This window comes from Ambystoma mexicanum, chromosome 13 (assembly GCF_040938575.1).
Source record: "Ambystoma mexicanum isolate Mex_15411 chromosome 13, UKY_AmexF1_1, whole genome shotgun sequence".
In the NCBI taxonomy this organism is placed as follows: domain Eukaryota; kingdom Metazoa; phylum Chordata; class Amphibia; order Caudata; family Ambystomatidae; genus Ambystoma; species Ambystoma mexicanum.
In genome coordinates, this window is record NC_090938.1 from 395,500,029 (window position 1) to 395,523,362 (window position 23,334).

Below are 23,334 nucleotides of genomic sequence, written 5' to 3' on the forward strand. Positions count from 1 at the left end.
CATTGAAAGAACGTTACCAGGTAAGAGAGTAACTTGTTCTTCGAGAGGATTGTGTCTTCTGACGTATTCCAGATCTATGACTGACTCCCAAAGCAGTACCAATGTATGGAGGAGGGAAAAGAATTTAGAATATAGAAATTTAGAATGCCCAATCAAATTGCAGAGTAAAGGACCGTCTTGCCAAAGGCCATATCCTGCCCATGGATAGAATCTAGGGAGTAGTGTCGTACAAAAGTATGGACCGAAGCCCTAGTGGCTGCTTCACAGATGTTACGAATAGGAACACCCCTCTGCAGGGCAGTAGATGCAGCCATACCCCTAGCAGAATGGGTCAGTAAGCCAACCGGAGGGTCCTTACCCGCCAAGCGGTAACATTCAGAAATTGCCAAGATAATCCATCTAGACATAGTCTGCTTAGTAACAGCTTGTCCCAAACGCCTTCCAGCGTAACCAATAAAGAGCCGATCGTCCACTCTGACCATGCCTGAAATGTAGAAACTTAAATCTCTCCTAGAATCCAACCTATTGAGCCTCTCCTCGTTCTTAACAGGATGCGGAGGAGGATAGAACGCCGGAAGAATGACCTTCTGGCTTAAATGAAATTCCGATACAACTTTCGGAAGAAACGAAGGACGGACTCCAAGGACAACCCTGTCCTTATGAAACACAGTGAAGGGTGGCTTAACTGAAAGTGCCTGTAACTCGCTCACTCTGCAAGCGGAAGTGACCGCAACCAAAAATACAGTTTTAAGAGTCAACAGTCTCAAAGGGCATGAATGCAAAGGCTCAAACGGAGCACCCATCAGAAACTTGAGAACAAGGTTCAAATCCCAACTGGGCACCTGGAAAGGGGACGGAGGGAACACATTAGTGAGCTCTTTCAGAAACTAAGAAATTAAAGGAATTTTAAAATAGGAACACTCTTCAGACGAGCGCTTAAATATGGACAGCGCCGCCAGGTAACCTTTAACGGTACCTACTTGCAAGCCCCTGTGGGACAAAGAAAGCAAAAAAGACCGAACCATGGGAATGTCACATGCAAAAGGATCCACATTCTTAACCCTGCACCAGACACAGAACTTACGCCAACGGTACAGGGACTTTGTTGCCAGCCATCTGGCCGAGAGCAACACCTCCATCACGTCTTCAGGGAGGTCCCAATCCTTATACCTCAGCCTTTCAGAAGCCAAGCGTGAAGGTTGAGGGATCTGACCTCTGGATGGAGAACCTGACCCCCCCCCTACCGTGAGAGCAGAACGTCTCGGTAGGGAAGACGACGTGGAGGGCAGATGGACAAGTCGAGAAGGTCCGGGTACCACGTCCTCCTGGCCCACCCCGGAGCAATGAGGATCATCCGGGAACCGAACCTCCGTAACCTCCGCAGTACTTGCGGGACGACGGGGATTGGAGGAAACGCATACAGCTGTGGGAAGGACCACTCCACCACGAACGCGTCTCCCAAGGCTCCTTTTGGAGGAAATTCCTTCGAGCAGAACCTCTCGCACTTCCGGTTGACACTGGAGGCGAAGAGATCCACTTGAGGGGTCCCCCAAAGGGCGAAGATCTACAGGATAATCTCCTAAACCAACTCCCACTCGTGAGAGATAGCGCTCTGCCTGCTCAGAGGGACCGCCGTCTCGTTTTCTTCTCCGGCCAGATGAACTGCCGATACCGAAATTTCCTGCTGGATTGCCCAGAACCAGAGCTGCATCGCCTCCCTGCACAGAGGAAGTGACCCTGCCCCCACATCCCCCTTTTTGTTGATGTAGTAGATGGCCAAGGTGTTGTCCGTCAGAATCAGGACATTCTTTCATCGCACAGTCGGCAGAAAAGCGTTCAGGGCAAGCCTGACGGCCCTCAGCTCCAACAGATTGATATGAAGTCTGGACTCCGACGGAGACCAACGACTGCGGACTGTCAACTCGTTGGCATGAGCTCCCCATCCCGTGAGGGATGCGTCCGTCACGATCGTCACCTCCAACCAGGGCAGCCAAAATGGAGCCCCCTTCATCAGATTGCCCTGATCAACTAATCATCCAGGTAGGGGTAGACGTGAATCTCCGCCCTTTCCTGAGATGCGCTGCCACCACTACCATGAGCTTGGTGAAGACCCTCGGGGCGGAGGTCAATCCGAACGGCAGGACCCGAAACTGAAAGTGCGAGTTGCCAACAGCAAACCTCAGGTACTTCTTGTGCTGTGGATGGATCGGCACATAAAAATAAGCATCCTTGAGGTCAAGACACACCAACCAGTCCTGAAGTTGAAGGGCCTGGAGGACTTGAGAAAGAGTAACCATCTTGAACTTGTCCTTCCTGGGGAGTTTGTTCAAACTGCGCAAGTCCATGATGGGTCTCAATCCCCCCCGTCTTTCTTCGAAATCAAAAAATAAGGGGAATACCATCCCTTGTTCCTCTACGCTACAGGGACCAGTTCTATGGCGCCCTTCCCCAGCAGGGATTGAATTTCCTGCGCAAGGAGCGGATCCGGACTCTTCAAAAGAGAGGTTTCCCGGTGGCTTGTCGTGAGCCCTCTGCCAGAAAGGAAGACAGTAGCCGTGGGCTATGATCTCCAGAACCCACACATCTGAAGTAATGGCACGCCATTCGACAAGATGCTGCGCCAGCCTTTCCCCAACCGGCGCACCATGGGACATGGCCTCATGACTGAGCTGAAGTGGCTGTGGCGTTGCCGGAGGGCAAAGAGCAAGAGCCGAGCGGCCTTGGCACCTCGAGTGCCTTGTTTTCCACCTCTGGCACACCTACGGTGGCCCCTTTGACTAGCAGCTCCTTTCGCTTTACCAAAGGATGAGTAATAACGAAAAGGAACCCCCCCTCCATTGCTGTCCCCTAGGACGAAAAGGCGGAGGTTGGTGAACTGCAGCGCCCAACGACTTCACTACAGCTTTTAAGGTCTGCAACCTCTCAAGGCTCTCGTCAGCCTTGCTGCCAAAAAGATGGACACCATCAAAGGGCATGTTGAGGAGCCGGGCTTGCACATCAGGAGCAAACCCCGACTTCCGCAACCACGCAAACCTGCGTATTACGGTGCTCACCGCCATGGACCGGCTGACGCAATCTGCCATGTCCAAACCCGACTGAACAGCCTCACACATGGCATCCTTGCCATCCTGGACCATGGCAAGAAAACCATCCCGTTCGTCCCCTTCGGGAATATGTTCAGCCGCTAAGGAAACACAGTTCCACAGAGTGTGCGTGAAACGTGACAAGGCACATACAGAGTTGGCAGCCTGAAGAGCCATACCCCCTGAAGAAAACGCTTTCTTCGCCAAAACGCTTATTGTCCCTATCAGGAGGGATGGTAGGATACAACGCCTGCTTTGCTGGGGCCGTAGCCGCCTGCACCACCAAACTCTCCGGAGTGGGGTGCTTGGTCAAGTAGCAGGGGTCGCTACTGGCTGAGCAGTATTAGCCCGGAAAAGACTTGCCCACTGCCGGGAGACTCTCCGGAGCAGTCCAAGCCGCCGCCACCCTCCTCTGTAGAGCCATATGGAACGGCAGTACCGGGTCAGTTGGTGGACCTTGGTCGAGGATATCTGTGAGGTCATCCTGAAGAAAATCCCCTGGGGGAGCAGACCACCCCAAGTACTCGGTGACCCTTGAGATAAGGCACAGGTAGGAGGAGCCGGCATGGGTGCCAGGCTCAGGCCTACAAAACTCCACCTCCGGCGAGGTGTCCAGACCACTGGCGGAGTGCAGTGACTGACGCAGGTCCTCAAACTGACTATGTCCCTAGAGAATCTCATCTGGCACCGTATCAGGAACCATGCCATCATCAGAGCCCTCATCCACCTCCGAAATGTAATCAAGATGGTGGAAAGTGGGCACAGAATGGGGAACAAAGCCATGCTTGCCCTTGGTAAGAGCCTTTCCACCGTACCCCGTGGTACCCTCGACGAAACATCCTCGAAAGGCGTCAAGTGAATCGGCGTCTATGCCGAACGCGGCGCCGACAGCATCGACTGCGTCGACACAGGCCTCGAGGGCGGAGCCCCGAGCGTGTCCTTTGACAGCCTGGGCGGCAACGGCGTCAACGACTTCCTCAGAGGTAGAGCCTCGAGAGAGAGTCCCTCGACGACCTCGGCACCACAGGCGTCGAAGTCTTCTTCAAAGACATCACAGGTGCACACGGTCTCGAGCGCGTCGAGGACCGAGACCTGGAACGGGCATGGCTAGAACGATTCCCCTTGTCCGAGCGGGACCTTTCCCGTGAATCGTGCCGACCACCCGAGCCCGAAGGCATACGAGCAGTGTCTCTAGTACGGTCACACCCGACCCCACTCGGAGGCACGGACGGACCGGTGCCCTGCGATTCAAGAATCTCCAGTATTTTCTTACCGAAGGAAGCAGATTCCTCCGGAGTCGCATGCATGGTGGGATAAACTACCCGCCGACGGGCAGAGTCCTCGGATGAGGACGGGGAAGGCTACCAATGATGGTGCTTCCGCGAGTGCCTCGAAGAGGCAGAGGAGTGGTGGGACCCACTCCGGGACCGAGACCCCCCCCTAGACTTACGACGATGATGCGGAGAGTCGCCCCTCGAATCGTCCGTCGAAAGCCCAGTGGACCTCGACTTCCGGGGCTTGGACACCTTACCAACCGACAGTTTCCCGCAAGGCTTTGGACGTGAGCGACTGGCAGTCGACACAATCATCCGTGTCGTGGGCCTCCCCAAGGCACCAGAGGCAGGCGTCATGCGAGTCCGTCACCGACATCTTGGACCCGCAGTCCCCGCATTTCTTGAAGTCCGGACGCGGGGTGGAAGAAGAAGAAATCATCTCGAAAACTTCTTACAAACTAACAGGTTTGAAGAACCGAAAGAACAGAAACTCCAAAGGGTCGAGGCACGCCGAGATCTCCAAAGCAAACACGTTCGCGGAAAAAACGGAACTGAGGCTATGGGCGTCGTGTGTCCTACTTATAACATCCAGTGACGTCGGCCGCCGGAGGAGGTCCTCGAGGGCGGCATATCAACGTAATCGACACAGGACGCAGAAAGATTTTCTGAAGCAGCACAGCTGTGGCGATTACTGTCATAGATATGGAATAGGTCGGAGGACCCCAATCCCCTCGAACAATAGTTACAGGTAAGTAACTTGTTCTTTCTCCAGCATGGGTAGTGGCATGGATTCACATGCCCTAAAGAATACATAGCAGTACAACATTACACAACCATGGGAGGTAGCAAGGCTCATCAGAAGCAAATACTCGTACCCCCGGAACAGGCTCAACTTCAAGCGAAAAGGATGCATAGCACTGCTTGGCTGACCCTGAACTCCGCTCTGGAATCATCGACACAGTAGGACCTTGTGAAGGTGTGCGTGGTCCTCTACGTAGCAACCGCGCAGATACCCAGCAGGGGTCCACCAGACAGGAACGCTGTCGACGCAGCATCTCTCTGGTGGAATGGGCTCTCAGACAGGCAGGAACAATTAAAACAGTTCTTTGAGGAACTCCTTAATGAGACAGTGGGACCAAAGAGATGACCGTCCTGCAGATCTAGTGTAGCGGGAGATAGCCGCCAGATGCACCTTGATGGAGGCGTGCGCCAGCCCCGCCTTGGCCAAGGACAAGTACGCAACAATCTGCAGGGCTGTGACCCTCAGGGGGTTGATCTTCTGCTTCCGGCACCACGTCGTGAAACGTTTCCACTTGTACCCGTAACACTTCAGAGTCGATGATGCTCTGGCCCTGGCAAGGACCTCGATGCAGTCCGCCAGCAGCTCGTACCCATTGAACTCTGAGGCTGCAGAAGCCAAGTCTTCGGGTTCAGCAATGCTGGGTCGTGATGTAGGATTTTGCCTCCTTCGCTGGCAAGCAGAGCCGCAAACACTGGCAGCTTGACCAGGGGCACCACTGACAGGCTGAGGAGATCCGGGCACCAAATCTGCCACGGCCGTGCCGGGGCGGCGAGGATCATCCTGCATCAGCACCATTTGAGTTGATTGATGACTCTCAGAAGGAGAGGCAACTGGGGGGGTGGGAGGGGAGCGTAAAGGTACAGACCTTCCCACGGGAAGGAAAACGCATCCCCCATGCTCCTCGGTTGATGGAACCTGCTGGAGAATCTCCAGCATTGGGAGTTCGTCGACGTCGCAAACAGATCGATTTAGGGTCTGCCCCACTTGAGGAAGGAACAAGTTACTTACCTGCAACTGTTGTTCTCCAGCATGGGTCTGGCATGGATTCACATACTCATGAATATTCCCCGTCAGGCTGGGAATCCTCGGTAAAGAAAAAAATCAATATCAGTTTAGTTTCTGATCTGTCTTTCTTAGTAGTAACCAATCACTGGTATCTGGGTCATACTGCCCCCAGCCAATGACTGCCCTCTCCTTAAACTCCTCCCCTGGCAGTCATCCTCAGATTTGGTAGCACGTAAAGTGGCAGTATGACCAAGGGAAGAGCTGCAGAGGGGTAGGAGGGCGGGTTCGCATGTGAATCCATGCCAGACCCATGCTCAAGAACAACAGTTACAGGTAAGTAACTTGTTCCTTCTCCAGCATGGGGTCTGGCATGGATTCACATGCTCATGAATATAAGAATAAATAGCAGTACACACATGCACAACCACGGGGAGGTGGCAAGGCTCAACATTAAGCATTACATAAACTCAACATTAAGCATCTCTTACCTCCTCACCAGGCCCACCTTCAGGCGAACAGGTTGCGCAGCACTGCTTGGCCGACTCTGGACTCCTCCCTGGAATTCCGGTCAACTCAGTAGAATCTCGTGAAGGTGTGCGGCAACCTCCACGTAGCAGCCCTGCAGATGTCCAGCAGGGGTACACCAGACAAGAACGCTGTGGTAGCAGCGATCGCTCTGGTCGAATGGGCTCTCGGACAGCCGGGCAACGGTCGGTTTACCAACCGGTGACAGTGCATGATGCAGCCGGAGAGCCATCTGGAAATGGAAGCCTTCGAGAGGGCCTTCCCTTGAATCACAGGCCCAAAGTTCACAAACAGATGAGATGTCTTCCGAAAACACTTTGTGCGGTCCACGTAGAACTTCAGCGCGCTAGCTACATCCAGCGCGTGCAAAGTCCTCTCGGCCGGCGACGAAGGCGACAGGAAGAAAACTGGTAACACCAAGAGCTCGTTGAGATGGAAGTCCGACGGCACCTTGGGCATGAAAGAGGGGTGCGTCCTCAGCACCACCCTCGTGTCGTGAAATGTCAAATAAGGTGGCTTACAGGACAGGGCCTGAATCTCACCCACTCGTCGTGCAGATGTGATTGCCATGAGGAAAGCGGTCTTTCACTACAAGAACTTCAGTGGAACTGTCTGCAAAGGTTTGAATGGAGGGCCCATGAGCCTAGTCCGCACCACATTGAGCTCCCATGCCGGGGCTGGAGCCTTCACCGGCGGGAACAAACGGAACAGTCCTTTAATGAACTCCTTAACCAGACGGTGTGACCATAACGACGACCGTCCAGAGATCCAGAGTAGCAGGAGATAGCTGACAGATGAACTTTGATGGAGGCATGGGCCAGTCCTGCTTTGGCCAACGATATGAAATCCGGAAGCACCTGCGGAGCCGTGACTCGTAGAGGGTCGATCTTCTGTGTACGGCACCAAACGGCAAACTTCGTCCATTTATGTCCGTAGCATTTAAGAGTAGATGATGCCCTGGCCCTGGCAAGCACCTCCTTGCAATCCGCTGGGAGTTAGTAACCTCCAAACTCTAACGCTGCAGGAGCCAGGCCTTCAGGTTCAGCGATCCTGGGTCATGATACAGAATTGCACCTCTTTCTCTAGCTAGAAGATCTGCAACCACTGGAAGCTTGACTGGAGGGGACGCTGACATGCTGAGAAGGACCGGGTACCATATCTGCCTCAGCCACGCCGGTGCGACAAGGATCATCTGGCACCGGGACCGTCTGAGTTGATTGACTAGTCGAAGAAGCAACGGAGGGAACGCATACAGAAACAGGCCGTCCCAGGGAAATGAGAATGCGTCCCCATGCTCACCAACTGGGGAAACCTGCTGGCGAACCTCCGACACTTGGTGTTCGTCGCTGTCGCAAATAGATCGATCTGGGGATTGCCCCATCTGTGCAACAGGTGATCTACTTGGTCCTGCCGAAGCTCCGACTCGTGGCAAGAGCGCAGCTCCCTGCTGAGTGAGTCGGCAACTGTGTTCTTCACTCCTTCCAGATGAAACTGGATGAGGAACATACCCTGGGTGACTGCCCAGAGCCATAGGTCCTGCGTTTTCCTGGATAGTGCCAGGGATCTGGTGCCCCCTGCTTCCAGATGTAAAACATTGTGGTCGTTTTGTCCGTGAAGACATGCATCACCTTGCCCTTCAGGGACGGAAGGAAAGACTTGACGGGCCAAAACACTGCCCGCAGCTCCAACACGTTGACGTGCAACGTCTTCTCCTCCAGTAGACGCAGGCCTCATGCATGGAGACTTCCGGTGGGAGCCCCCCATCCTTCCAGGGAGGCGTCCGTCGTGACCGTCGCCTGGTGCGGTGGGATCTGGAAATACCCACCTCCAGACAGATGTGCACGAAGCTCCCACCACTGTATCGCTCGACAGAAACTCATCGAGTGTGATCTTATCCTCGAAGCTTCCCGACACTTGAATCCAACAGGCATCGAGGAACTCCTGTGGGGGACGCATCCGTAGCCTGCACAGCCAAATGAGGTATATGCATGACATCATGCCGAGCAAGGACTTGATGGACTTCACCCTTGCCATCTCCAGGGCCGTTGTACATTGCTCAAGATGGCCGCGATCCTGTCCTCCGACGGAGACGCCAGGCAGGACACTGTTGAGTAGGTATCCCAGAAACAGCACGTCCTGCGATGGACTTTGCTTAGTTCACCGAGAACCATCAGTAGGCACACAGTCTTCGCCGTGTGGTCGACGGCGATCTCCTTTGAGCTGGCCCAGATGAGCTGGTCGTCCAGATAATGGTAGACGTGAATCCGCCATAGTCGCAGTTGTGCCGCCACTCGCGCCAGGCACTTGGTAAAGACCCTTGGCGCTGACTTCAATCCGATGGGAAAGGCTTTGAATTGGTAGTGCTTCCCTTGCCCCACGAAACGCAGGAACTTGCATTGCCCCTTGTGAATGGGGATGTGGAAGTATGCATCCTTTAAGTCCAGCAACGACAGGAGGTCCCCCTCTTCCAGCTGTCCGAGCACGTGCTGAAGAATAACCATGCAGAAATTCTGACGCACTTGTTCAGTCGACGAAGGTCGAGAATGGGCCTCCAGCCCCCAGTCTTCTTTCTGACGAGAAAGTACCTTGAGTACACTCAGGAGCCCCGGAGCCTCTTCGCCTATCTTTAGCATGGGCTGCACTTCCAGCAACAGCCGAGGGAAGTGGTTTTCCTGCCGTCCACTGGTGGGATTCTGGGACACTTCTGTTAAATTTTGAGGGCGTGTCCGTGGGCGAGAGCGTCCAGCACCCAACGGTCGGTGGAGATGGTCTTCCACATGCTGAGGTTTGCCAGCCAGCCTCCCACCGGGGTGCACGGGTGGGGGCCCGACGCCATGGCCGGTTCAATCCTGCTTGGCCGTTGAAGGGCCGCTTTGGGGACCCTGGTGACGACTACGCCCTCCTCTGAAGGTCTTGGAGCGACCCCTGTTCGTCTCCTGGGCCGAAGAGTGAGAGGGTTAGCGATAAAAAGAGGATCCTCTGCCTAATCCCTTGGACGATCCTTGGGACTTGCTTCCTGCGGTCCAAAAGGATGACTTCCGTGGCTGAAGAGTGCCCAAAGCACGTGCAGTGTGTGTCCGTATTTATGACTTGGAGAGACTCATCCACAGCCTTCCCGAACAAATTGTCCCGTCGAAGGGCATGTCCAGCACCTTCGACCGAACTTCCTGCCTAAAGTTGGTGGCCTTGAGCCAGCCACGACGACAAAGGCAAAAGCTGTTGCCCATTTGACGGAATCCCGCGTCGGCAATGTCCGTGGCCACCGTGATGGCGTGGTCCAACACCACCTCGCCTTCTTGCAGAATTTCCAGTGCCTCTGACCTCTTGTCGACGGGGAGGAAGTCCAGGATGGGAGCGATCTTGAACCACAACTCCCTGTCGTAACGAGCCACGATGGCGAAGGTGTTGGCGGCCTTGATGCTAGTCGCTGCAGAATAGATGACCCATCGTCCGACAGCATCTTACTTCTTGCCTTCGCTGTCGTGCGGGGTGGAAGCACCCCAGGCCGAACCACCCGATTACTTCTTCCTGGCCGAGGCGGACAACACAGTCCGGAAAAGGCTGGGCACGTAAGCCCATTGGCGCGGAGTCTGGTACCCTCTACTTTTTCTCAAGGCGATCCCTCATCGCTGGGGCCTTGGAAGGGTTCTTCATGCGAGACAAACCCTCGCCCCAAATGTCATCCAGAAGTGTGAACTAGAGGATCTTCCTCTTCGCCTCTCTGGGCTGATATAGGAAGCCCATCTCCTCCGGAGCGAGCTGAGAAAGTTCCAACACTCTGGAGATCATCGAGTGGAACGAGCCAATCTCGTCTGGCGGTGAAGATCTGGGCGGCGGAGATGGGAGGTCCCTTAACCTACTGTCGTTGTCCGTGCCGGTGGTCGCCGGGGGTTCCCCAACAGAGGGGGGGGCGGCACTGGCACGGCCGGCACGATAGGCCTCCTTATCTGGATCTCCGAGACCAGTGAATGCAGTGCCGAAAGCATGTCCACCAAGGGGTCTCTAGGTGCCCGAGGTGGGGTTGACAGCTGAGGTGCAGGCGGAATAGGCCGCTGGTGCACCGCCTGGGAGCCCAGACCATCATCGCCTTGCTGCTCTTCCTTGATGGTGTTCTCGGCCTTCGTTGCGCTCGGCACAGGACCTGCTTCCTAAGTTTCCCTCCTCCTGGACGGTTTGCAGACTGGTGAGCTCCTCCTCAGAGGAGATAACTCTACCGTGGAGGGCCACCGCACCTCCCCCCCTTCTTTGCATCCAGGGGTGAAGGTCTCGGGGGAGATGACGGGCATCCCCTTCTCCGGGGTCTTCTCTATGCGCCTGAACGCAGCCTCCCTCCTGGGAGGATGGGACACCCTGGTCCTAGGGGACGCGTCCTGCGAGACAGTCCAGGCGGCCTTCGCAAGAGACGCTGCCACCCCCTCGATGGAAGGCTGGGCTTTTGCCGGATGCACAGGGGCCTTCACGGTCAGGGCCGTAGCCTTGTCCCGATTGGCCTTCTCCTTAGGGGGAGGGTCCGAGCCCTGCTCCCCCGTGGACTTCTCCGGTATGACTGACTTGGGATTCTCCTTGAGTTTGCCCCGGATGGTCCGACTTCCTCTTGGCCGAAGATCCGGAGCGTTGACTGGTGATGGAGTCTGGAGACATCGGACCCGCCGTGGCCGCCGCAGAGCCTGTCGCAACGGCGCTTCTGGTGACAGTGGACTCGCGGTGCTTGGCCTTCTGTTGGACACCCTCGGGAGGGGCGACCTCAAAGGTTTTAGGAGCCTGCTCAATCTTCTTGGACCTGGAAGAGACATGCTGCTGGGACCCACCAATGAGAAGGCTCCTTGGCCGGTAGCCACTCGTTCAGCCGCCTGTGTCGGTCCTTCATCGTGCGTGAGGACCTCTTCTGACAAAATGTACAATCCTCCATCTTGTGCGCCGGATACAGGCAGTAAAGAGAATCCTTCTCCGACATGGTACACGCGGCGTAGGCCTGAGAATCTTCAGGAAGCCTCCACGAAGAAACTCGACGAAATTTGCCCTTGAGGGGCGTTGAGAAATCCAACAACGGGTCCCCAATAATCAGCTGGGTTTTTCGAAGGATAACAAGGCCCAAAAATAGAGTAATACTCTTCCAAAAAACGATAAACGTAGTAAAAGCTCGAGAGCTAAACACAAGGACTCCCAACACTTGAACATGCGGTAAAAATCAGAAGATCGCTGCCAGAAGAGGGGCTTAGTTAGAGGGCAGTCATTGGCTGCGGACAGTATGACCCAGAACTCAGTGATTGGTTATTAGGAGAAAGACAGTTCAGAAATAAAACTGAAACAGATTTTTTTCTTTACCGAGGATTCCAAGCCTGACGGGGAATATTCATGAACATGTCAATCTATGCCAGAACCCATGCTGGTGAAACCTTAGAAACACCAGAGGTCGAAGTGGGCGGGAGCAGTCAGGAGCGGTGCTCCTATGCTTTTTATTTTTCAGTTTCACTGTTCCTATACTTTTACTTTAAAAAGAAACCGTTAGGGAACGGTTTAGTTTTAAAATAAAAGTGTAGGAAGAAGTTTAAGCTGGCACTTCAGTGCACTGCACTGAACATTCCCTTAAATAATAGCTGTGTTTGTTTGGGGGTTTGGACTGTGTGTGGGAGGGGCGCAGCGATGGGGTTTGTGGAGAGTGGGGCAGACCGGCAGGGAACATAGTTCCACTACTTCTTTTTGTACACTTCGACCACTGAGAAACACCATGTTTAGCCAAAAAGCAAAGTTAAACGGAACAGAGTTGGGGGCATCAGACACAAAGGAAAATTAGAGATGACAATTAGCGCTCACGCCCTAATACCCAATTAGAAAGCAATGAGTGTATGTGAGGTGAAAAGGGTCTGTATTATTTTTGGCACTTTCCTTGTACTTTACCCATCATGAGATTGTTATGAGCTCTAAATAAATTGGAAGGTGCCTCAAAGAAGAGCATTGCCATCCCCTGTACAATCTGGACCCTTATGTCACGTGTGCCATTTGTGTGTCACCTAATTATTTCTGGCCTAGCAAAGCGGAGTAGGCTGGCGCTGTGCATTCCAGGCTATGTCAAAAGCGTGCCCCCATATAAATCGTTAACCATTAACACATGTAAAATTTCCTGCAAAACCTGAATGAGCCTTCAGTGACATTTTTAACAAAGAATGTGGACCTATAAATCACTAATGCTGATTGCTGAGACAAGATGACATTTTGTAAGAAGAAACTAGATCTTCATGGGGAAGAACAGATTGCCTTACTTTTCACGAAGATCTGGACTCAGCTTCTTCCAGCTTTTAGTAAGGCGTCTCCTCACCAGCACAGCCGCAAATTGCCGGATCTGCAAGAGGGCAAAGAAAGCACAGCAGGACAGGTGAGTGCATTCAGACATAAGCCACGTTGTACTATCCCTTCCGTAAATTGTACTGTAGCCTAATCAGAATGTTATTGCGTTTAGCAGGAAAGGCTTTAACTTAAGTGACCCGGTGCTTGAAGTGCCTTGTGGGTTGACGCAGGGCATTTAATGAGAGAACTGCAAAACACCAGTCATTGTTGAAAAATAATGGCACAGGAATACAATAAAAAAATATTACTCACTAATCTTGTTTCTCCATCATGTGCATCTTCATCAAATTCATGAACTAAGGGGTGGGGTTGCAAGAAAGCGTTACCTGCTACAAGAAAAAACTCAGAGGCCTAAAATGAAACATTGAAATTGAATCCTTTCTGGCGATGACTATCCTGAAGAGCCATGCTACAAGAGCGGCAGTAATCCTGAAGTCAAGAAGTCTTTCCATAAGTGGACCGACGCCATCAAAGAGGACTTAAGACATGACAGAGGGGACAGTGGACCTCAGTGAAGTGGTTAAAAAAAAAAAAGAAACGACACTTAAGGGTGCAAGTGTAAAACAAAGTTACTCACTGTAGTGACTACCTTAGTCCTAGTCCATACACCCCTTTCCTCCATACTTGTGGGACATTGCGTCCTTCGGGACAGGACCGGAGCACTTTTTTTCAAAAAGCATCAAAAATTGAAAATGTTTGTCGTCCTCTTTTTACACGGGGCACCGCACGTGGACGTAACCCCTCCCTCCTGAGCCCCGCCCCACACATCGCCCTTCAGTCCTTTTCTAATCGCCAAGTCTGCGACCATTTAAGCAATAAAACAAAGCATTACTTACCGTAAAAGCATTTCTGATGGTTGTATCTGCTTAGATTCACATGCTGTGCATAGTCCGACATCCAGTGGTCACTGCAGAGTATTGCATTTTGTTTTTCGTAGTCGAAAAGGGGACGTCGACAAGGGGTGTCTGTAACACTATCCCTATAGTGACGTGCAGTGTACCCACAATCCCTCACGCGTCGAGGTCCTTCTGTTTGTATTTTTTCTGCCCTGAGGGAGCCTATTAGACGCAAGTGAGTACGGAAAAGAGATATAGTAGATACTCTATGTTCCTTGCATCCGAGCGTGGAGGAAGGGTCGGCGCATGTGAATCTAAGCAGATACAATCATCAGAAGAACAAGTTACTTTCTTACCTGGTAACGTTCTTTCGATGGGACGGTCCAACGACGTATTCAATATCTATGACAGATAATCACCACAGCTGTGCTGCTTCGGAAACTTTTTTCGGCGTCTGCGTCCTGCGTCGATGACGTCGTCGCTGAGGACCTCCTCCGACGTCATCCGATGTGATAAATAGGACGCACGACGCCCGTAGCCTCAGTTGTAGTTTTTTCCCCCAGAACGTGTGACATTAGTCTACTGCCAGTCAGACACAAAGCCTTGCGGAACGTAAGCTGCAATCGCATAAGAAATTCTGCAGCGGGGAAGGTAGGGAGGGAGTGATATGGAATACGTCGTCGGACCATCCCATCGAAAGAACGTTACCAGGTAAGAAAGTAACTTGTTCTTCGAGGGGATTGGGTCCTCCGACGTATTCCATATCTATGACAGACTCCCAAAGCAGTACCAGAGCAAGGAGGAGGGAAAGTATTTAGAATTAAAATTTAGAATTGCCAATGAAATAGCAGAGCAAAGGACCGCCTTGCCAAAGGCCAGATCCTGTCCTCGGGTGGAATCGAGGGAATAGTGACATACAAATGTATGTACCTGAAGCCCAGGTGGCTGCATCACAGATGTTGCGAATAAGAACACCCCCTCTGCAGGGCAGTAGATGCAGCCATACCCCTGGTAGAAACGGCCCGCAAGCCAGCCAGCGGGTCCTTACCCGCCAAGCGGTAACACTCCGAGATGGCCAAAATAATCCAGCGAGACAAAGTCTGTTTCGTCACAGCTTGTCCCAAACGCTTTCCAGCGTAACCAATAAAGAGTTGATCGTCCACTCTGACCCGGGACATGCGTGAAACATAAAAGCTTAAAGCTCTCCTAGGATCAAGCCTATGGAGCCTCTCCTCTTCCTTACCAGGATGCGGAGGAGGATAGAATGCCGGAAGAACAACCTTCTGGGCCAAATGAAATTCCGAAACCACCTTCGGAAGAAAAGAAGGACGAACTCTAAGGACAACCCTGTCCTTGTGAAATACAGTGAAGGGTGGCTTAACTGAAAGTGCCTGTAACTCACTCACTCTGCGAGCGGAAGTAACCGCAACTAAAAACAGTTTTCAGAGTTAACAGCCTCAAAGGGCAAGAATGTAAAGGCTCAAACGGAGCACCCATAAGAAACTTAAGAACAAGGTTTAAATCCCAACCGGGCACCAGGAAAGGTGACAGAGGGAACACATTAGTGAGCCCTTTCAGAAACTGTGAAATTAAAAGGGATTTTAAAGTAGGAACACTCTTCAGACGAGCGCTTAAAGATGGACAGCGCCATCAGGTAACCTTCAATGGTACTCACTTGCAAGCCCCTGTGGGCCAAAGAAAGTAAAAAGGACAGAACCATGGGGATGTCACATGCAAAAGGATCCACATTCTGAACTCTGCACCAGTCGCAGAATTTACGCCAACGCTACAGAGACTTTGTTGCTGGCCGTCGGGCCGAGAGCAACACCTCCATCACGTCTTCAGGGAGGTCCCAATCCTTATACCTCAACCTTTCAGAAGCCAAGCGTAAACGTTGAGGGATCTGACCTCTGGATGGAGAACCTGACCCCCCACCCGTGAGAGCAGATCGTCTCGGTAGGGAAGACGACGTGGAGGGCAGATGGACAAGTCGAGAAGGTCCGGGTACCACGTCCTCCGAGCCAACGCCGGAGCAATGAGGATCATCCGGGAACCGAACTTCCGTAACCTCCGCAGCACTTGCGGGATGACGTGGACTGGAGGAAACGCGTACAGCAGCGGGAATGACCACTCCACCACGAACGCGTCTCCTAAGGCTCCTTTTGGAGGAAATTCCTGCACTGGAGGCGAAGAGATCCACTTGAGGGGCCCCCAAAGGGCGAAGATCTCCAGGAGAATCTCCTGAGCCAACTCCCACTCGTGAGAGATCGAGCTCTGCCTGCTCAGAGCGTCCGCCGTCACGTTTTCGTCTCTGGCCAGATGAACTGCCGAGATCGAAACTTCCTGCTGGATGGCCCAGAACTCGAGCTTCATCGCCTCCCTGTACGGAGGAAGTGACCCTGCCCCCCCCTTTTTGTTGAGGTAGTGCATGGCCACTGTGTTGTCTGTCAGGATCAGGACATTCTTTCCTCGCACAGTCGGCAGAAAAGCCTTCAGGGCTAGCCTGACGGCCCTCAGCTCCAACAGATTGATATGGAGTCTCGACTCCGACGGAGACCAACGACCGCTGACTGTCAGCTCGTTGGCATGAGCTCCCCATCCCGTGAGGGATGCATCCGTCACGATCGTCACCTCCGGCCAGGGAAGCCAAAATGGAGCCCCCTTCATCAAGTCGCCTTCGACGGCCCACCACAGAAGGTCGTGGGCGACCGAGGGCGGCACCTGAACCGGGTCCGACATCCTGCCGGAGGACTGCGACCGTTGCATCTTGAGTGCCCACTGCAAAGATCTCATCCGCAGGCGAGCCTCTGGCACCAGAAGAATGCAGGATGCCATGAGGCCGAGCAACCTCAAGAACACGAACGCTGGGAGCGTCTGGGCATGCTGAAACTTGTGCACCATCTGCTGAATGTGAAGAGCCCTCACCTGGGGAGGAAAACACTGCCCCAGGGAAGTGTCGAGCACTGCTCCGATGTACTGGAGCCGCTGTGTTGGCGTCAAATGGGACTTCTTTAAATTGAGGGAGAAGCCCAGCCTGTGAAGGGAGTGGCAGGTGACGGACAAATGATCCAGGACTTGCTCGGGAGAGCTCCCCCTGATCAACCAAGCGTCCAAGAAGGGGTAGACGTGAATCCCCCCTTGCCTGAGATGCGCTGCCACCACCACCATGAGCTTGGTGAAAACCCTTGGGGCGGAAGTCAATCCGAACGGCAGGACCCGAAACTGAAAGTGCGAGTCGCCAACCGGGAAACCTCAGGTACTTCTTGTGCTTGGGATGGATCGGCACATGGAAGTAAGCATCATTGAGGTCGAGAAACACCAACCAGTCCTGAAGCTGAAGGGCCTGGAGGACTTGAGAGAGAGTAACCATCTTGAACTTGTCCTTCCTGAGGAGTTTGTTCAAACCGCGCAAGTCCATGATGGGTCTTAATCCCCCGTCTTTCTTTGAAATCAAAAAATAAGGGGAATACCATCCCTTGTTCCTCTCCACTACAGGCACCAGTTATATGGCGCCTTTCTCCAGGAGGGCTTGAATTTCCTGCGCAAGGAGCGGATCCGGACTCTGCAAAGAGAGATTCCCCGGTGGATTGTCGTGAAGCCTCTGCCGAAAGGGAAGACAGTAGCCGTGAGTTATGATCTCCAGAACCCACACATCTGAAGTAATGGCACGCCACTCTACAAGATGCTGCGCCAGCCTTCCCCCAACCGGCGAACCATGGGACATGGCCTCATGACTGAGTGGTAGCGGCTGCGGCGTTACCTGAGGGCAAAGAGGCAACTGCCCGAGCGGCGTTGGCACCACGGGTACCCTGTCGTCCACCTCTGGTAACCCTGCGTTGGCCTCTGACTGCCAGCTCCTCTCGCTTTACTGAAGGACGAGTAATAGCGAAAGGAACCACCCCTCCATTGCTGTCCCCTAGGACGAAAAGGCGGAGGTTGGCGAACTGCAGCGCCCAACGACTTTGCTGCAGCTTTGGAGGTCTGCAACCTCTCAAGGCTCTCGTCAGCCTTGCTGCCAAAAAGGTGTTCACCGTCAAAGGGCATGTTGAGGAGCCGGGACTGCATATCAGGAGCAAACCCCGACTTCCGCAACCACGCAAACCTGCGTATCACGGTGCTCGCCGCCATGGACCTGCTGACTCATTCAGCCATGTCCAAACCCGACTGAACGGACTCACACATGGCATCATTACCATCCTGGACCATAGCAAGGAAACCATCCCGTTCGTCCCCTTCGGGAATATGTTCAGCCGCTAACGCAACACAGTTCCACAGAGAGTGTGAGAAACGAGACAAGGCACAAATGGAGTTGGCCGCCTGAGGCGCCATACCACCTGAAGAAACACTTTCTTCGCCCAGCCATCAAAACGGTTGTCGTCCCCATCAGGAGGGAGGGTAGGGTAGGGTACGACGCCTGCTTTGCCGGGGCCGTGGCTGCCTGCACCACCAAACTCTTCGGAGTGGGGTGCCTGGTCAAGTAGAAGGGGTCGCTACTGGCTGGACGGTATTTTCGCGACAAGGACCTGCCCACCACCGGGAGACTCTCCGGAGCAGTCCAAGCCGCCGCCACCCTTCTCTGTAGGGCCATATGAAACGGCAGTACCGGGTCAGTTGGGGGACCAACATCAAGGATGTCCGTGAGATCATCCTGCACAAACTCCCCTGGGGGAGCAGACCATCCCAAGTACTCGGAGACCCTAGCCATAAGGCGCCGGTACGAGGAATTGGCATGAGAGCCAGACTCAGGCCTACAAAACTCCACCTCCGGAGAGGTGTCCAGTCCACTGGCATCATGCAGTGACTGCCTCAAATCGTCAAATTGGCCATGGCCCGAGACCATCTCATCTGGAAACTGACTAGGAACCAGGCCATCAGAATCCTCATCCACCTCCGAAATATATTCCAGGTGGTGAAAAGAAGGCACCCGAGAGTGTTTGCTCTTAACCAGAGCCTTCTTAGGGGGTTCCCCTGTGCCACGGGGTACCTCCGACACCCCGGCCTCGAGGGGCGTCGAGCGAATCGGTGCTGGCGTCGAGAGAACAGGCATCAGCACCGAGAGGAACGGCGTCGACGTCAGATGCAGCGCCGCCAGCATCGATGGTGTCGACGCAGTCCTCGAAGCCGGAGCTCCGAGCGTGTCCTTCGACGACCTGAGCGTCGACGGCTTCGACGACTTCCTCGGAGCCGGAGCCTCGAGAAAGCCTGTCAACGCCCTTGACGCCTCAGGCATCGATGTCTTCCCCGAAGACATCACAGGTGCACACGGTCTCGAACGCGTCAAGGGCCGGGACCTGGAACGGGTACGTCGAGAACGAGTCCCCTTGTCCGAACAGGACCTCTCCCGTGACTTGTGCCGACCACTCTTGTGAGCGGTGTCTCTTGACCTCTCACGGCCGACCCCACTTGGGGGCACGGACGGCTTAGTACCCTGCGACTCGAGAATCGCCAGCATTTTCTTCCCGAAGGAAGCCCATTCCTCCGGCGTCGCACGGCTGGTGGGGTAAGCGACGTGCCGGGCAGAGTCCTCAGAAGAGGACCTGGAAGACGACCGCTGTCGGCGCTTCCGAGAATGCCTCGAAGAGGCCGACGAGTGGCGAGACCGACTCCTAGAAGGAGACCCACGAGACTTCAGACGACGACGCGGAGAGTCACCTCTCGAATCATCCGTCGAAAGCCCGGCAGACTTCGACTTCCGGGGCTTGGACACCCGACCTACCGACAACTTCTTCTTACGTTCCCGTAAGGTTTTGGACGTGAGCGACTGGCAGTCGATACAGTCATCCGTGTCGTGGGCCTCCCCGAGGCACCAGAGGCAGGTGTCGTGCGAGTCTGTCACTGACATCTTGCACCCACACTCCCCGCACTTCTTGAAGCCCGGACGCGGGGTCGAAGACGAAGTAGCAGACATCTTCACACAAAGGATTTTCTCACAAAAACGAACAGGTTCGAAGAACCGAGAAGAACAGAACTCGAAAGAGTCGAGGCGTAACCGAGATTCATGAAGCAACACGTTCGCAGAAAAAACGGAACTGAGGCTACGGGCGTCGTGCGTCCTACTTATCACATCGGATGACGTCGGAGGAGGTCCTCGGCAACGGCGCATCGACGTTATCGACGCAGGACACAAAAAAGTTTCCGAAGCAGCACAGCTGTGGTGATTATCTGTCATAGATATGGAATACGTCGGAGGACCCAATCCCCTCGAAATGCTTTTACGGTAAGTAATGCATTGTCTTCTGATGTTTGTTAGTTTAGAATCCCATGCTGTGCATAGACTAGCGAGCAGTACCCAGAGTTGGAGGTGGGTTGTGAGAAGGAACAGTAGAGAAAAGATGTCTTAATACTGCTTATCCCACCTGGGAATCAGATCTAGAGTGAGCATCTAGACAGTAGTGTTTTGTAAAGGTGTGAACAGAACTCCAGGTTGCCACTTTGCAAATGGACTCAAGAGGGACATTTGCAATGAAAGCTATGGAAGCCCCGGTGCCACGAGTGGAGTGTGCTCTTGGCTTGAAGGGTTGTTCTCTCTTAGCAAGAGAGAAACAGAGTGATGCATTGTACAATCCATCTAGAAATAGTGGATTTCGAAACTGCATCTCCTTCTCTTCCTGCTGCCACCGAGACAAAGAACTGATTTGTCTTTCTCAGTGGTCTAGTTCTTTCCATATAAAACATCACTGCTCTGCGAACACCCAGTGTATGCAGGCTCTTCTCACCTAAGTTTGAAGGATTTTGTAAGAACGGTGGTAGTTCTATTGACTTGTTGACATGGAATTTAGAGATACATTTTGGTGCAAACCTAGGATGTGTGCGTAGAACCACCTTATCTGTGTGAACTGTAACAAAGGGGTCTAGTACAGACAGCGCTTGTAGTTCACTTACTCTCCTAATGGAGGTGATAGCTATTAGAAAAGCAGTCTTAAGAGTGAGGTCTTTAAGTGTTGCTTTGTGCATGTGTTCAAAGGGAGACCCCATGACCCTGGTTAGTACCACATTTAGGTCCCATCCGGGAACGGGGTTAGCTATGGGAGGGTGTATCCTCTTCACTCCTTCCATAAAGGCTTTAATAACTAGGACTTTCCACCATGACACTAGGTTGGGAAGTGGTGTATGCGGAAAGTGCAGCTAAATGGACTTTAATAGAGTCAAACACCAAGCCTGAGTCTAGTAGGTGAGTCAGGTACAGAACAATTTGTGTGGGAGAGCAGTCAACTGGGTTGATGCTCCTTCCCCTACACCAGATGACAAATCTTTTCCATTTGCTAGAATAACAGTGACAAGTGTTAGGCTTTCTAGCCTCCCTGAGAACGTCCATGCATCTCTGCGGGAGTTGTAAATGTTCAAATTCTATGATCTCAGGAGCCAGGCTGCCAAATTCATGGTCTGAGGGCATGGATGTAGTGTCCTGCCCTTGTCCGGTGACAGCATGTTGTACGGGCAGGGAAGTTTCACTGGAGGAGATAGGGACATATCCATCAAGTGAGCGAACCAAGGTTGTCTGGCCCACATAGGGGCAACCAGTATCATGGTAACTTGTTCCTGGTGCATCTTGTGCACTATCTTGTTGAGAAGGGGAGTCGGAGTGGGGTGGGGGGGGGCGTAAACAAATTGCCCTGACCATGGTATCGATAGACCGTTCCCCTTGGATTGGTTCTGGGGGTACCTGGAGGCATAATCTTGGCATTGCGAGTTCTCCAGAGTTGCGAACCGGTCTATTTCTGGGAATCTCCATTGTGTGAAGACGTCGAAGACGATGTCTTCGTGTAACCGCCATTCGTACTCTGAGGGCAGAGGGAAGTCTCTGCTGAGTTCGTCTGCTAGCAGATTGAGTTCCCCTGGTACATGTTGTGACAGTAGGAACATGTGTTTGAGAGCCCACTTCCAGATGTTCTGAGACAGCTTGGACAGTCCTGGAGAGTGAGTGCCCCCGTGCTTGTTGAGGTAGTGCATGGCTGTGGTGCTGTCCGTGAGGACCATCACTGTCTTCCCTTGTAGGTGTGCCTGGAAGGCTTTCAGTGCCTTGAACACAGCTAGTAGCTCCAGTAGGTTTATGTGCTTAGATGCTATGTTCGGAGTCCAGACTCCGTGAGCAGTCTGATGGGATAGGTGAGGCCCCCCATCCTGTGAGGGATGCGTCTGTGGTCAGAGTGGCTTCCACTGCGGGGGTGGCCAATGGTTTCCCTATTACCAGGTTTTCCTTCGACCACCACCGTAGCGAGAGAACCAAGGCCTGAGAGACCACCACTTGATCGTCCCATTGTCCGCTGGCCTGACACCACTGGCTGTTGAGCCACTCTTGCATTGGGCGCATGCGCAGGCGCGCTTGAGGTACCAAATAAATACAGGACGCCATCATTCCTAGTAAGCGCATTGCTTTGCGTACCGTCACCTCTCGACCGGCCACATATTGAGGGATCTGAAACAGGACCCTCTCGTTGGAGGGGAAGACGAGGCCGTCCTTTGTTTGAATTAGAGCCCCTAGGAATTGTTTGATCTGGCTGGGGTCTAAGCTGGACTTCTTCTCGTTGATGGAGAAGCCCAGTTGAAACAAAAGGTCTACCGTCTTTTTAGTACTTGCTAAGCATGTTTCGTAAGAATCCAGTTATGAGCCAATCGTCGAGGTAAGAGTATACTGGGATGGACAACCTATGCAGGTGGGCCGCTGCAACTGCCAGTACTTTCGTGAATACTCTTGGCGCTGATGCTATGCCGAAGGGTAGCACTCTGAACTGGTAGTGTTTGCCCTCTATCATGAACCTGTGGTATTTCCTGTGCGCTAGCAACATTAAAATATGAAAGTATGCATCTTTCATGTCCAGTGTTGTCATGTAATCTCCCGGAGAAAGCAGGGGGATTACCTCCTGTAGAGTCACCATACGAAACTTTTGAGGTTTGCCAAATTTGTTCGCAGGGCGCAAATCTAGTACAGGGCACATGGTTAAGTCCTTTTTGGGCACAAGGAAGTACACTGAATAAATACCTTCCGTTACCTGGGATAGAGGCACAACCTCTATGGCTCCTTTTTCTAGTAGTTGGTCCACTTCTTCAAATAGGATGGCGAGGTGTACCGGTGACAAGCGCCGTCCCCTTGGGGGTCTGTACGTAGGAGATCTGTTGAACTCTATACAATAGCCGCGGGCTATGGTTGATAGTACCCAGCGGTCTGATGTTATACCCTCCCATGCTGGAAGAAAGGATGTTAACCGGCCCCCGACCGGCGTAGCATGGGAGTGGACCCGAATCTTTGAGTCATTTGGTGTTGGTGGCTTGGGAACCTCTAGGGGTGGGACCCCGACCTCTTCCCTTGCCACGACGTTGTCCTCTTTGGTTATATGGTCGACTGGTGCCTTGGTTAGAGGACCAGCTACCTGCAGAATATTGCTGCTGCTGTTGCTGCTGGCGTTGGCCTCGAAAAAAACGCTTATTGCCATAACCACGTTTGTTGGGAGGCCTTGAAATTTGAT

At 53.2% G+C, this 23,334-nt stretch overlaps 1 protein-coding gene across 1 annotated transcript in view; it reads right to left on the reverse strand.

The window, feature by feature from the left end:
- The window catches only part of IPO4 (importin 4), a 3,008,003-nt gene that overhangs the window by 2,738,417 nt on the left and 246,252 nt on the right, over positions 1–23,334 (reverse strand). Inside the window, exon 3 of the mRNA XM_069633964.1 lies at positions 12,950–13,029. Within this exon, the coding sequence (XP_069490065.1) occupies positions 12,950–13,029 (80 nt within the window). The remainder of the gene's footprint in view (positions 1–12,949; positions 13,030–23,334) is intronic.